This window comes from Candoia aspera, chromosome 3 (genome assembly GCF_035149785.1).
Source record: "Candoia aspera isolate rCanAsp1 chromosome 3, rCanAsp1.hap2, whole genome shotgun sequence".
Taxonomy (NCBI): domain Eukaryota; kingdom Metazoa; phylum Chordata; class Lepidosauria; order Squamata; family Boidae; genus Candoia; species Candoia aspera.
The window spans coordinates 161,828,754-161,845,306 of NC_086155.1; the positions used below are offsets into that span (position 1 = coordinate 161,828,754).

At 40.8% G+C, this 16,553-nt stretch overlaps 1 protein-coding gene across 1 annotated transcript in view; it reads right to left on the reverse strand.

Annotated features, from left to right (window-relative positions):
- Positions 1 to 1,026: 1,026 nt before the first annotated feature.
- Positions 1,027 to 16,553, reverse strand: part of TMEM241 (transmembrane protein 241) — a 46,084-nt gene continuing 30,557 nt past the window's right edge. The window contains exons 14-15 of the mRNA XM_063299187.1: positions 7,061 to 7,125; positions 1,027 to 1,882 (exon numbers count right to left, since the gene is read on the reverse strand). Coding sequence (XP_063155257.1) covers positions 1,822 to 1,882; positions 7,061 to 7,125 — 126 coding nt within the window. The 3' untranslated portion in view covers positions 1,027 to 1,821. The remainder of the gene's footprint in view (positions 1,883 to 7,060; positions 7,126 to 16,553) is intronic.

Consider the following 16,553-nt stretch of genomic DNA (forward strand, 5'->3'; position numbering starts at 1 on the left):
AGAGGTTCAAAAATGCCAAATCCTTATAACCCTGTATCCATGGGAACAAAAATGAACCACCTTAGCCAGCATGCTTACATTTGCCCTTGCTGAGGCAGATGGCTGTGGTCACATAATATATATCAAAGCATAATGTGACTTGGGGTATTGTGACTTGTTAATGGTGAGTTTGTTAACTGGATTAATGTGCGTGAACCAATGATAGAGGGCCTTTAGACAGTGGTTCAACTTGCAGTTATATGGAAATAAGCACAAACGATTTTGTGTACCTCAGTTGACACAGCTAGAGTTGTGTGGTCGGACAAAGAGAAGGATACATCTTCAAGTACTCTTAAGCTATCAGATGATCATTTATTTATAGTGGTCATTTATAGTCTGGTTCTTCCTTGCATCCAATGTTTCCCTCACAGCAGGTTTGTAAAGGAGGCTAGGCTAAAATCACCCGGTGATTTTCAGGTGCCATCAGGACAGAACTCGGGCACAAATCCATAGTCTCACTCAATACTGTAAGCAGCCTTCCCCCCCCAACCCCATCCCTAGAGCATGACTTCACACATTTGGAAGTAAAGAAATAGCCATCTAAACCCCCTTGTAAGGCTATTCCATCCAGAATCTCAACTGCATGGCTACTGAATAAGAATCTGGAGCTGGGTTTTCTCTCTTGAACCATACATCACATAGGCTGACTGGTCAGTTTTTGATGTAAATGTTCTGAGGAATTAAAAATGAGCAATGGACATAGTAATTGTCATCATCTGACACAACAAACAAATATTAATTCCAAAAAGCACTAAGTTGCCTCTCATTTAGCAAAAATCATACCACAATGGCTTTAGTGCTTCATCTGTTTGCCCTTTTTCTTTGCTGGCAGTCACACATCTGCCAAACTCCTTTTTAAAATGTGTAATGACTTCTCTGTTTAGCTGCTTGTCTGATTCCATGGTTCAGATGCTTTCCCTTAGCTCAGTGTTTTTCCAACTTGGCAACTTTTAAGATGTGTGGACTTCAACTCCCAGAATTCTCCAGCATACTGGCTAGGGAATTCTGGAAGTTGAAGTCCACACATCTTAAAGTTGCCAAGTTTAAAAAACACTGCCTTAGCCGCATTCCACACTGCTTCAGTGTCACAGAACATAGCACTACTGCATGTGAGGGTCAGATCATAACGAGAGGTCATTGGATCTGCACCACTGGCCCCCCAGGATTGTTTGGTACTGATGCTCGCCAATGGATCCACTCTTCCAACACACTTGTGCTGCTGACATCTTCCCAGGGGGTGACAGAGGAGGATAGGGAAGCGGAAAGTACAGTATATTACCTAGATAATGTGCACCCCAGGCTGATGAGGACCGCACGTACGTCTGCAAAACATCAGAAATCAGAATACTGTATTGTAGCGCTTCATGAAGGGGAATTGGGTAATTTATTCCATTCTGCAGTAAAAGAAACAATTGTAATCTGAATAGAGTTCTACAGCTATAAGATTGGCCCTGAGGAGAGAAGAAGTAGGGAATGTTTGGCTAGTACCAGAGAAGTCCCGGTTTAGTGATGATCCTTCACTTGAACATAATGGCACAAAAAAGAATCAAATCCCATCTTTCTGCGTTGCTATTAATAGAAGCTATGGCTCAGAAAACAGACACAGGTAGAATGAATCCTACTCTACCCTATAGCCGTTGCCTAGGTTTCAGTGTGAAGGGGACTTCTTTCTGAGAAAGCCACCATGGGACAGCACTTGTAACTCGCTGTTTGCCTACGTGTCTTCATGATCGCTTATTCTCAGACTTTTCAATGGGAGTCATCTTCCTCACTTGCCAGTGTTCACGTGCCAGTCTTTTCAATGTAAAGAAGCAAGACTTCAGCAAATCCACCAAGCAAAAGACTGTTAAGAAAGAATAGCAGAAACTTCATTAGAAAACATTTCCTAGGACAGCCACCAGAAACACACAATCAAGAGAGCATAGCCCCAAAGCCAATAGGGTTCATTCTGAAGTATGTATTCAGCTTTTTCAATAATGCAAAAATCAACCTTCATGGATCGTTTGCTGAAAATATGATCACATCCAGGTTCCTTCTGTAAGACTCATTCCCCAACCTTAGTGGTCATGCACTAGGGAAGGTACCAACACTTGGGAAGGATATAGTTCCCTCTCCTGAGACTTTCTGAATTTCTCGTGTGAGTGAATGTGTGTGTCTGTGTGTGTGTGTGGAGGATCACTTGAATAGTCAACTGTCATGTGGGCATGAAATCCTTCACTTTCTACCACTGGGCAGTCTTGTCACTTCTTCCACAGCTGAGCCATAGGATCTTTAGAGATACAGAAGCTTAGTAATGCTGCAGATGTTCACCTTGCAACATCCTCTTGATTTTCCTTCTTCTCCATCAAATAACACTGTTACAGAATTCTATACATTTGGATGTAAATAGTTAAGGAACTGCAAACAAGTTGGTGGTATTTAAGTTCCAGTTACCTGCTTTGAGTGAGTTTAGCATACCATGCATAGCAGGTTGGTGAATTTCATGTACCTGCTTTTCCTGTTGCACACAGTTACCTCTCTCTTTATTTTAAAATTAATTTAATGTCCCATTGTGATACAACAGTTACATCAGTCATATAATTCTATATATGAACTAGAGAACCATAAATTCAATGACTTGAAACAAATACTGTGTATTTTGGAAGAGAAGAAAAGTAGTCCCTGTAGTAGTCAGGTCTAGTATTTTTAGACATTTAGAAATAAGCATAGCTTACACCAATGTTTCTCAGCCTTGGCAACTTTAAGATGTGTGAACTTCCAGAATTCCCCAGCCAGCCAGCCAGCCAGCCAGCCAGCCATGCTTTGCCAAGGTTGAGAAACACTGGCCTAAATAGATGAATATTCAGGTTCATTTGTTGCATATCGCCTTGATGCCCATTATTTCTCCTAGAATGTCTTTTTTAGGAATTCCCCTTTCTAGGAATTCCCCAGCCAGCCAGCCATGCTTTGCCAAGATTTCCAGGAATTCCCCAGCCAGCCAGCTATGCTTTGCCAAGGTTGAGAAACACGCCTACATTGATAAATATTCAGGTTCGTTTGCTGCACATCGCCCCAATGCCCATTCTTCCTCCTAGAATGTCCTTTCTTCCCAGTCAAATCCCAGGAAGGCATGGCCAGTGATTAATTCAGGGCATTTTGAAATACTAGCTTGGATCAAAGTATGGGGAGCTTTCGATATACTGTATGCTCCCTCCTCTAGGGAAGCTCCGGGAATAACAGGGTATGCGTGCTGCTCAGTGTCAGCCTCTTCATTGCAAGCATGAGGAAATTATGGCCCACCAAATGTTGTTGAATTACAAATCCCAGCAAACCTCAGCATAGTCTATGCTGGCTAGAGAAGCTGGAAGTCAGAGATCTGGAGGACTAGAGCTCCCCAACCTACTGGGTTAATAGTTTACTATAATTGCTACATCATCTGGCACAGAAGTCTGTAACTATACTGTAATGCTTAATCCAAGATTTATCTCTCTCTCATCCATTTATTTTTAAACTGCCACAATTGTATGACCCTCATAATTTAAAGGTGGATAGAACTATGATTAATATGCTTAAGACCGAACTTTGGTCTCAATGGCATGGATCAAAACACCCTGTGCATGAGCAAAAACCTCTGCTTATCCATAGTGCTGTTAATAAGTCACGAATTTCCCCCTTCATATTGCCCACAGTATCAGGAGTTTTCTTGAGCGCAGGCAATTTGCTCTCAGAGAATGGAATAGCATGGATGAAGCCAAAGATGACCAAATATACAGTTTCATTTTTGTGTGGGGTAGCAATTAAAGTGCTGGAGGAGGATCGGGCGACCTGAGTGCAAGTCCATCCACATGGGGATACCAATCATTCTCTCTCAGCCCACTCTACCTCACAGGGTTGTTGTGAGGCAATATGGGAGGAGCGAATGCTATATACACCACCTTGAGCTTCTGGTGAAAGGCAGGACATATACCTAGCAGATACATAAGATACAATTAGGACATCTTATCCTGCCCTTCCTTCCAAGGAATTCTAAAAGTGCCTACCCTTCCTTTAGGCTTACAATAACCTTGGGATTTGGGGTAGGCTGAGAGGAGGGAGTGACCCAAGTAAGCTTTGCTGCCCTGTAGATATAATGCAATGACTCCCCAACCTAAGCCTTCTCCCAGGCCATCTTTTACTTCTGTTTTAGTTTAAAAGAGACTTTATGTGAATTAACACATAACACATTAAAATTTATTTACTGAATGCTACTTGAAGGGTTTGGAAGGAAACCTCCACAGCAGCTTGGATGGATCACTTGAATTGCCTAATACGTTTCTGTAATGCTGCATGTCGCTCAGTGGCCCCTGTCATACCTGCCCCAAAGGTGCTTCTCCTGGCTTCTCATATTCCAGTCTGTCAAAGACGTTTCCTATCCTGTACTAATGTGACAATCAATATCAGCTGAACAAAGGATCCCAGAGGCATCCAGGTTCAAGGGGTTCATTTTTTGTTTCTGAAAAACAGCCCATGCATCATTCATCTTGAGCAAGGGCAACAGAGGGCTTCAAGGCTTTTCTCCCATTTCTCCCCCCCCCCCAAAATCAGCAAAATGCTGCCTCCACTCCATGTCTCTTCCAACAATTCAATGTTACAACCTTCTATTTTAGCCCCATGGCTTAGTTTACCAAAAAACCAAAGCCTCTTCTGCAACTATATCAATAAAACTGGAGAGCCAGTTTGGTCTAGTGGTTAAGGCAACAGGCTAGAAACCAGGAGATTGTGAGTTCTAAACCCACTTTAGGGATGAAAGCCGGCTGGGTGACTTTGGGCCAGTCACTCTTTCTCGGCCCAACTCACCTCACAGGGTTGTTGTGGGGAAAATAGGAGGGGAAGGAGTATTAGGTATGTTTGCTGCCTTGAGTTATTTATAAAAATAATAAAGGTGGGAAATGTAAATAAATAAATAAATAAAATTTTAAAAAATTGTACAATGTGTAGGTAAGAAGGCCCTTTTTATATGACAAGCTAGCAAAGCTGTCTGGATTTTGAGAACATTATACTCTTTCAGACTCTTAGTTTCATTAGACTCGTTCGCAAGTCACACGAATGCCTTTGTTCCTGAAATATGATTAGCAAGATTGGTGTTATATAAACAATACCATTTTTATACCATAATATACTCAAACCATTATTCATTGTAAGCCAAGGAGAGCCAGTTTGCTCTAGTGGTTAAGGCAACGGGCTAGAAACCGGGAGATTGTGAGTTCTAAACCCATTTTAGGGATGAAAGCCGGCTGGGTGACTTTGGGCCAGTCACTCTTTCTCGGCCCAAACCACCTCACAGGGTTGTTGTTGTGGGGAAAAGAGGAGGAAGAAGGAGTATTAGGTATGTTCCTCGCCTTGAGTTATTTAGGCACAAAGCCAGCTGGGTGACCCTGGGCCAGTCACACTCTATCAGCTGTAGGAAGGAGGCAATGGCAAATCACTTCTGAAATCTTGCCAAGAAAACTGCAGGGACTTGTCCAACAGTCGCCAGGAGTCAAGACTGACTCAAAGACACCAAAACAAACCAAGAAAAAATAAAAAAAGAAGACAATTTTCCTGTTCTAATTTGTAACTGCAAATTGATGCAAAGGGAAGACAAAAGAACTTCCTCACCAACAGAAATTTACTTTTTGGAATACAGTTCTGCACAATGAGATGACAGCTACTAGCTTACATAGGAAATTGGTTAAATTCATGAAGAAAGAGCTTTGATTAGTTACAGTGACTACTTTGTGGAACCCTTTTCCAGACATAATAAGGGGCAAAATCAATCATTCTGTCAGACTTGATGGGTTGGCCCAGAAGGAATCACTTTGTGTTCAGATGGCTCATGAACTTGTGAAGGGTCATTAATTTCTACCTCAATCAATAGATGCTGAAAGCTGTCTTTTCCACAAGCTTAGGCTCTGTTTATTAAGAAGTATGGCTTGCTGAACTTCAGTAAGGCTTATTCTGAAGTGGGGCTGCACAAGATGTTTCTATGGGCTTTGACTTTACCATTGCCCCCCCACCTCCCAGAGTAGGTTTTTCCAAACAATCATATCCTTTTTTTTTATCCTACCTTTATATTTTTATAAATAACTCAAGGCGGGACTAGAACTCATGGTCTCCTGGTTTCTAGCCTGATGCCTTAACTTCTACACCAAACTGGCTCTCTGTTTCCATACCAGATATACTTTATGGGCCTTGATTGTTAAAAAACCCTACTAAAATTAATGGGAATTATTCCCATGTAAGTGGAAGTACCCCAAGTTCATCCATCATTTCTGAGAAGACAAACAACACAACTTTAAACAAACAGCCGTGCATTGGAAGGTCCACTGTGACTCCCATCCCCTGAAGCAGGGTTTCTCAATCAGGGTTCCATGGCACTAGGGGTTCCCTGGGGGATTACAATTTATTTTAAAAAATTATTTCAAATTTGGGCAACTTCACATTCAAGAGGTAAGTTTCATTCCTTATGTTAAGTTTAAGAACACTGTTACTGCACATATACAGGCCTACCCATGAAATGAATATAACAACTTTGTAACTTCTGGCCTATATTTGAGCCTGAATGCGCAGGGGTTCCCCAAGGCCTGAAAAATATTTCAAGGGCTCCCCCAGGGTCAAAAGGTTGACAAAGGCTGCCCTGAAGTGTCAGGGTAGCAGGAGCAGCAACTGGAGGAAAGGACAAGCAGCAAAGAGAGGCATCTGTGCATAGCTTGTCCATCTCTGGCATACAAGGCCAATGTGTTTTTTCCTCCAAACAGCAAGCTTCCCTGTCTGGCTAGCCAGTGGAGGTGTACTACTTGGTACTCTTCCTATGCACAGTTCACAAATCTTACCTTAAAGCAGGCCCTGTCACAGTGTACAGCTTCAGTTCAATACTTCCTTCTCTAGTTGTATAAAATGTTCTTTCTATGCAGCTTAACTCTGTGGTTTGGCCAAACTGGCCAAGTCTGAAGACACTAAGGAAGATGGCTTAGAAATTCAAGGACATTTAAAATAACCGCAACCCTCTGTGTAAAATACACACCAGCAGGCAGTTGGTACATTCACTGCAATCTCAAAGAAGAATGGAGACAGACCAGCTGTGATAACCTAGAAAGAGAGTAAGACAGAAGGCAGGTTGTGACAATAATTTCCTGTTAATTAAGCCACAAGAACTTACAAAGAGCCAGGGCAGGGATGTACTCAGGGTGTGGTCAAAAAAGTCAAGATGGGCACAATCGTGCAATTGACGCTTAAGTGTGGCATATACCCTGCAGAAACCCCTGAGCCAACAGGAGTGGGGACAATATTTATCTTTATTTCAAAGGTCTTTTTACATATACATATTAGCACCTTTCACAGATTCCTTTGGCAATCTTGTAAGAACATATGAGTACTGTGGATCAGGTGAAAACCCCATCTAGTCTAGCATTCTTTGTCACCATCAAATACATTTGGAAGCTCCCTGAGAGGATGTCTTTGGACTTAAGGGAACTGGCAACCCCCTTTTTGAGGAGAGAAAAAAAATCTGCCAACAAAAGTCTTACACTGAGTGTTCCAATGAACTAAATGTGTTATTATTAGAGGTAGTCCTCACGTAGCAACCACAGCTGGGACCGGCAACACAGCCATTAAGCAAAGCAGTCACTAAGTGAAACCACGACTGCGCTTACGATCTTACTTCAGCTTTCCTTTGCTTTACAGACCTGCGAAGGTCATAAATGCAAGGATTGGTTGCAAAGTTACTTTTTCATCACCATTGTAACTGTGGTCACTAAATGAGGACTACCTGTATTATGATTTGGAGGTGTGTACCCTTCAAAAAATGAGTCTGAAGTTTAAAGAATATATTCTGATAATCCAGCCAACCAAAGGAACCAAGAAACTGCTCTTCTAGATAGCCAAGCAGCAGTCCCCCACGCAAGCAGTGATCCCATGCTGTCATCCCGGATGGGGAGCTGAGCTGCTACACTTCTGTCTTGGCTGCAGTGTATCTGGTACTGCAGCAAAGCTAGTATTTCCTTTTTGCAACATATGAAATGTTGACCCAGTGGGAACTCTCATTTCAACCCATCTCCCAGTTCATGCAGTTGAGGCAACAGTTACCTTCTTTTTCCCTCCCTCAGCCTCAGTTTAGATGGTATCTCCCGGGAACTTCCATTTCAAGGCAAGAAAGAAGAGAAAACAAGCAGCAGCAGCAGCAGGGCCTTTTGCAACCAGCTGGCCCTCTGTCAAAGGGAGGACAGAATTTCTTGACAATTTCACTGCTGTCCCTGGAAAGTAATTCCTGCGAATTCCCCCACTCTTCCTGCTGCAACTAAAATAGCATTCTGGCTGGGGAATTCTGGGAATTGAAGTCCACACATCTTAAGGTTGCTGAGGGGGAGAAACACTGATTTCAGCTATTGTAAAAAGTGCCAGATTGTGAAAGTTGACATGGTATTTTTTCAGCTTCACAGTACCAGGAGCTTTGAGTAGGAAAGGAGCTTTTGCAACCAGCTGAGTTCCCCTCATGGCAACCACTCGGATTTCATTTCCTTTTACAAAGGCCAAATGTACATCACTAGTACTGAAAACGTGTGTGCGCGTGTGTGCATGTGCTATACATTTATTTACTTTCCCTTTGGTGGATTTTTTAAAAAAAAATCTCCAGGGAGCCAGGGCACTGATGGAATGTCATTTTTTAAACCATCTGCTTTTAAAGCATCCTGATTCCTGTCCCTTGGGAATGTAATGATATTTTTCAGTGTCTCTGGAATTTGGAATACAAGGGCGAAGGAAGGAAGATTGTCAGGGCTCTGCAGCCACAATCTATTGGAGATACAGAAAAAAAAATGGAGGAAAATATGGAAAAAGCCCCTTAAAATGGCCAAATGACTCGGGGTACAGAAAAAAAAATCAGGTCAGAAAATAGAATAAATGTACTCCATCTCCTGTAGGGAACGCTTTAATTGTCTGAATACTGGTGCTGCTGGTAGTGGTGATGATGTTGATGACAATTACTTCTTTACCCATTAAATACTGTATCATATCTTTCCTCAAGGAGCTCAGAGTGGTGTGTGCTAGGTTCCCTGAGATAAGGATGAACATGACTAGGAACTATATCTTTATGTATTCCAGGAAACAGTAGCCATATAAGGTAGATGCTACTTTCTGAGTGACCAGAAATAGTGGTCCAGAATTTATACTCAGAAGATCTCAAATCCTTTGTACTCTCTTGGAGTGCCTTCCTCTCAGAAAATGAACCTTGAACTTCTCTCTAGCCCTCACAGTGTCCTTGAGGATGGATGCTTGTTTACAACCTCTGCGTTCCTACTGTCAGCCCTACAAGGCAGACCAAACCAAGAAATAAACTCCATGGAACACTAAACACTACTTTTATTTAGGTTGGTTATAGGGACATAATCTTGCAAGTTTGATTGTGCTCCCCTTCCTCTCTCTCTTTGTAAAACCATGGGAATTAGGGAGGTGTCTGTCTGAGGCATCTGTGCACAATTTCTACATGTCCTGGATTTAATCTATGTTTTGCTTCTTGTCTCTTTGGTAATAGTTCCGCCCTTTCTCCCTCTCCCCCTCTTTACTCTCTATACCTACTGTTCTTTCAGAGAAGCCCACCAAGTTTGGCTAGCATTTTCCAGCCATTAACTCAGCCATAACACCTCCAATTTTTCCATTAACTCCAATAACACAGTGAGGTAGGGTAGCTACTGACTGGATGTTATTAATTGAACCTGAGTCTCCTTGGTCCTAATCCAACATCTTAACTTTTAAACAGAGAGACACAACTTTTTCAGGTATAAGAGGTACACCTGGCTTTTGAAGAGTATGTATGTATATATGTATGCATTTCAAATGCTTTTATGCTACTGCAATCAAAAGTGAATCTAAGTGGCTTACAAAAGTGAATGCAATAAATTAATGCTCCACCTGTGGATAAGCCAACTGTAATTTTTTATGGCATTTTGGTTAAAAATTTGAGGGTCAGCTTATCTGTGGATGGACTTATTCATGAATATATAAGGGAAATACAGGTACTTTTTTAAAAAAGTATTACCTTATATACTTGCAGTAAGCCCATAGTCCTTTTTTTTTTTAGAGTTGTAAACGGCCCAGAGTCCCTCTAGTGAGAGGAGATGGGTGGCGACAAATTTGATAAATAAATAAATAAAATAAATAAGCCCATCTGTGGATAAGCTAAACCTGATCTTTTGGCACCTAAAATTCTAGGCTTATCTGCTAATATATAATGCACATGCAATGTTAATAAGCAACATCATCATAATATCCCAATAACACACTCACATGTATTCTAGGTACACACATCCTAGGATACATCTCAATTCCCTGATCTGATTTCAGGAGGATGGCACATATTCTGGAGGCTGCACTCTAAAAAGCAGTAGGTGAGAGCAGAACACCCTGCCTGCCTTTTGAAAGGCATTAAAGATCTGGCTTTTTCCTCAGGCAAGAATGAGTAGATGACCCACAGGACAAAGTTTTTCCCTGTACTTACATGTGTTCATATGTTGTTGTTTCAGATTGTGTTTTTATACATTGTTTTATTATGTGTATTTTATTGACATTATTGCTTATTGGCGATATACTGTATGCTACCCTGAGTCATGGGCTCAGTAAGGAGCAATATAAATCGGTGAAATGAAATGAAATGAAATGGATAAAGTAGATGTCATTTCATTTACATTTAATTAAGATTAATTATAGTTAACATTATTATTCTCCAGTCGTATATTTAATCATTTTTCTCTTCTATCATGTTAACACAGTGTTTCTCAACCTTGGCCACTTTCAGATGTGTGGACTTCAACTCCCAGAACTCCCCAGCCAGCCTTACCAAGGTTGAGAAACACTGCATTAACATTTAAAATTGAGTAACAGTGTTTAAAACTCTTGGGATGATGGTAGTTAGATCTCTGTACTATACTTCATTCTTACATTTTCCCAACTCAACACGGGGAAGATTTACTTGGCTGTTATATCCTTCTGTGTATCAACTGCCTTACTCCCAGAACACATGACAACCAACCTTGTTGATGCTATTTTCCCTCAAAAATCTTTTTTTTTTCCTGACAGGTTTTACAATGCTTTTTGTGAGCAATCATGACTCCTGTTACCTGCCAAATCCAAAGAGTTTCACGTCTGTAATACTATCAATTTCACTTAGAGAAAACTGATAATGGAAGATACAAAGGTGCAGGCTAAACACATAAAATCAAGTTTTCTATTGGCATCTTAAAACTGACTACAACAGACTAAAACTGGGTTGGCTGATAAAATTAACTTGAGAAATCAAAGCAAGGCACTTTGCCACGGGCAGAAAGTGGAGAGAGAGAAGAAGTTCTGAACTTTCTTTTCCCCAAATTACAGGTAGCATGGAAAGGACTGTATCAAATGCAGGAATTATGTGTGCATGTTGTATACATGTGCATGTGTTGCAAATAGAAAAAAATGGACTTAAAGTCATGCAGTGGCAACGAGAGTGTGAAACTGCAGTCCTCTTGACTGCAAAAACCACATCTGTGCCACAGTTAGGTATGAATGAGGAAAGACTCTACATCAAGTCACCAGTACTAAAACACAAAGCTTTGATTAAATGAAATTCTGACAAGCAAATTGATATTATTATTTAGCAATATTGAAATTACTTGGGAAGATAGTGGTACTTGGAGCAGCACAAGACAGCTGTACTTACTTAACATTATTTTTAATTCACCCCCAAAAAAGAACATTTCTGTTATGCCTCTAGTGCTCTTTCAAATATTGCTGTGCATTGAAGAATAGTTATTTATGCTTATTTTCCATTTCTAATTTGAATTCCCCAGGCTGTTATTGAGACATTATAAAAAAGCAAGAACAAGAAGGTCCCGGACCTGCTTAAAGGGACAAAACCAAAACAAAACTGCTCTGCTGATCCTGTTCCATCTGTCCCCACACAGCTAAAATTTTTGATTCTGCCACTTTTTGCAGTATGTCTGCTGTTTCTCAGATGATGTAATGGAAAAGCAAAAAGGAAGAAAAGGAAGCAATGGGGGTTGTGCTATGCTTCATTTTTCCATGAAAAGATTGGCAATGCTAACTCTGTGTTAGAGGACTCTGATCCATCCATTTCTTGCCTAGTTGTTGTTTTTAAGGTCTTCCTCCCATTGCAAACTAACAGCTGATCTAAATGTCTCCTGAGTCTAGGGCAGGCTTAAGATCTTGAGCTATTCCTACTCAGCACTGGTCCCTTCATAAGTTACATGCCTGAAATGCGGAACTGACACTTCGATATACTTTGCATAGCACCTTTGATAGCCAACTCCAAGGAAGAAACATCAGTCTTTTTTCCCCCAAGTTGAGGGTAACTCTTTGGTTGGAAAAGCAACTTTGTTAAAATCTACTTAATTTATTACTGCATAAACTGTTATGTACCACAATCATGTGATCCATTAAGCTTAAGTGATACTAAAAGGCAACAGTGATAGGGGGAGATATGCCCAATTAAATGCAAAATTCCAGAGGTTAGCCAGAAGAGACAAGGAATTATTTTTAAACAAGCAATGCGCGGAAGTGGAAGAAGACAATAGAATAGGTAGGACAAGAGACCTCTTCCAGAAAATTAGAAACATCGGAGGTAAATTCCAGGCCAAAATGGGTATGATCAAAAACAAAGATGGCAAGGACCTAACAGAAGAAGAAGAGATCAAGAAAAGGTGGCAAGAGTATACAGAAGACCTGTATAGGAAGGATAACAATATCAGGGATAGTTTTGACGGTGTGGTCAGTGAGCTAGAGCCAGACATCCTGAACAGTGAGGTTGAATGGGCCTTAAGAAGCATTGCTAATAAGGTAATGCTCAAGATCATGCAAGGTAGACTTCAGCAACTCATGGAGCAAGAATTGCCAGATGTACAAGCTGGGTTTAGAAAAGACAGAGGAACTAGAGACCAAATTGCCAATATCCACTGGATAATGGAAAAAGCCAGGGAGTTTCAGAAAAACATCTATTTCTGTTTTATTGACTATTCTAAAGCCTTTGACTGTGTGGACCATAACAAATTGTGGCAAGTTCTTAGCAGTATCGGGATACCAAGTCATCTTGTCTGCCTCCTGAGGAATTTGTATAACGACCAAGTAGCAACAGTAAGAACAGACCACGGAACAACAGACTGGTTTAAGATTGGGAAAGGAGTACGGCAGGGCTGTATATGCTCACCCTACCTATTCAGCTTGTACACAGAACACATCATACGACATGCTGGGCTTGAGGAATCCAAGGCTGGAGTTAAAATCACTGGAAGAAACATTAACAATCTCATATACGCAGATGATACCACTTTGATGGCTGAAAGTGAAGAGGAACTGAGGAGCCTTATGATGAAGGTGAAAGAAGCAAGTGCAAAAGCTGGCTTGCAGCTAAACCTCAAAAAAACCAAGATTATGGCAACCAGCTTGATTGATAACTGGCAAATAGAGGGAGAAAATGTAGAGGCAGTGAAAGACTTCGTATTTCTAGATGCAAAGATTACTGCAGATGCTGACTGCAGTCAGGAAATCAGAAGACGCTTAATCCTTGGGAGAAGAGCAATGACAAATCTCGATAAAATAGTCAAGAGCAGAGACCTCACACTGACAACAAAGGTCCGCATAGTTAAAGCAATGGTATTCCCAGTAGTAACATATGGCTGCGAGAGCTGGACCATAAGGAAGGCTGAGAGAAGGAAGATAGATGCTTTGGAACTGTGGTGTTGGAGGAAAATTCTGAGAGTGCCTTGGACTGCAAGAAGATCAAACCAGTCCATCCTCCAGGAAATAAAGCCAGACTGCTCACTTGAGGGAATGATATTAAAGGCAAAACTGAAATACTTTGGCCACATCATGAGAAGACAGGACACCCTGGAGAAGATGCTGATGCTAGGGAGAGTGGAGGGCAAAAGGAAGAGGGGCCGACCAAGGGCAAGGTGGATGGATGATATTCTAGAGGTGACAGACTCGTCCCTGGGGGAGCTGGGGGTGTTGACGACCGACAGGAAGCTCTGGCGTGGGCTGGTCCATGAAGTCACAAAGAGTCGGAAGCAACTGAACGAATAAACAAACCACAGTCATGTGATCCATCAAGCTTAAGTGATACTAAATTGGTTTTCAAGGTACTACCAGACCTTTTGGCTGTCTCAATATTACAGGCAGCTGTACCAAGCAATCTGGTACACATAGCTGGGATAAATTAATCTCTTTTTCAGCAGCCCAAGTTTCTGGATCATGCATGCCAAGTCAGCTTGCTTGCCAAAGCTGTTTTATGTTTTGTTTCCCCCCCCCCTTTTTTTTTAACCAATTTGACTTCTCCTGGCAGTGTCCTGGCAGTATTAAGAGTTCTGTCTAAGGACTGGAAGGAGAATTAACACAGATATGACTGTCTTGCCCTTGCTTTGGCCTATTTTTCTCCCATCATCTTGCCTGTCCCATAGCTCCTATTCACCCTACCAACTGCTATTTCTTCCACTTAGAACTGCGCCAAGAAACAGGAAATAAGGACAAGTTATCAGATAAGATTTGGCACAAAGGACAAACCTGAAAACCAAGTAATTCTGAAAGAAACTCTAGACTATTGCACTGAATGAGAATGAAAACCATACTTGTGACATAGCACTATCTAATTTCAGTATCTTCTAAATCGGCATATTTGTCAGAGTTCAATCATCTGACATATGTGTTTGCAAATTATTCCCAGACCAATTCTTGTTATTTTTTCCCTTTACTGTCTCCATGAATCATTGTTCAGCTTACACTACCCAACTATAAATAGCTTAAGAGAGAGACTAAATAAAAACCTTGGATTGCCAAGGTGGGCACAGGGAAGAACCTATTATACAGACAATAATTCTCAATTAAAGATCAGGTTTTAATAAATTCTGGAACTCACTCATATTCCTCTATTAGGAAGCAGAAATAACATTTGAAATGGTAAACAGTAAAGAGGAAGATGCATTACAAGGCATTGTAATAATGTTATCAATATGGGTAACTTGGCAGTAGTCTATACTTTTCAGCATTTTATACAATAATCTTACCTGTGACCAGAAAAGAAAAAAATAGTAGTATCCCCTGGTTGGATAGTGGTGGAATGGAGAGGATTGTTGTTTTATTGTATTTTTTTTAATCTGTTCAATCATGTCTGATTCTCAGAGACTGCCTGGAGAAGTCCCTGCAGTTTTCTTGGCAAGGTTTTTTGGAAGTGGTTTGCCATTGCCTTTTTCCTAGAGCTGAGAAAATGTGACTGGCCCAAGGTCACCCAGCTGGCTTCATGCCCAAGGCGGGACTAGAACTCATGGTCTCCTGGTTTCTAGCCTGATGCCTTAACTACTACACCAAACTGGCTCTCTATTTTACTATTACTATTTAATATATTTCCATTCTGACTTTCTTCTATAATAGAGTTCATGTTATGAAAGGACATAGAGGAGGGTTCCCAATATGTCTTCCAAACCAGCTTAGCTTCAGCAAGATTGCTACATCATATTGTCTTCAGATCATGCCCTGCGTTCAATTACTGTCTACAGTGATTGGCATGTATGGGAATGTCCAGTGTGAATAAACAGATTAAATTGCTTACAACCCTAACGTATATCAAGGTAAATGAGGCAGTATTAAGACTAGGATGAAATATACCCTGTATTGGAGTTACTGTATCCTTCCTTAGACTGTTTTTCTATAGATTTGAACTGCAAAAGCTCCTTTTGATAGTTTTAATCTCATGAGAGAAATTCTGATTGATATTGTAGTTTTGAGTATCAAGGGCACATCAGCATTAACTTCAGTATAGAAGGAGAATTATATCTAACGCACACGTGTTGCTATCGACTATTTTGAGGACTCTGCAGCAATTTGAGTGCTGGATAATTAGTGCTGGATGCTTCAAAGTTATTATCAAGTCATCTCTATGGAAACAAGCAGAAAGCCTACAATTATATCTGCAACAAGTCCCTTGTATCAATCTCCTCTAAACTCTACATCCTCTTCAGGTATTGAAATTGTATGCAGGTTGAATAGTTTGCTTTGGATATGACTTGGGACCAATGCTCACTATTATATTATAGTCATAGACCATAGTGGCCTTTTCAACACATAGTTAAGTGGAATCACTTAGTGTTGCCTTTACCTTTTTCTGATCTCTGCTAGTAAATTGTTATAATTATGGGAATATCTATATTTGTGCAAAATATTTTTGGCTGCAGAAAATGTCAAGCGATCAGTATTTGTCCTTGCTGGCCCAAAGGTGGCTAACAGGTATTTTTGTACCCCCTGCACATTTTGCTTACAATGAGCTTGCCTAGATCATGAATGAACAAAAAGCCCTTCATTCCCCCACCAGAAAAATAAAAGCATTCCCCAGCTTTCTCATCCACCCCCAGTCTTTATATTGTCTATGTGTGTATTTGACTAGATTTGCTTAGCTGTTTGAGGAAAAAAAACAAACTGAAAGGCAACTATATGAGGGTCATAATGAGGCAAGACTAATTATTAAAAAAAACAACAAATATTCC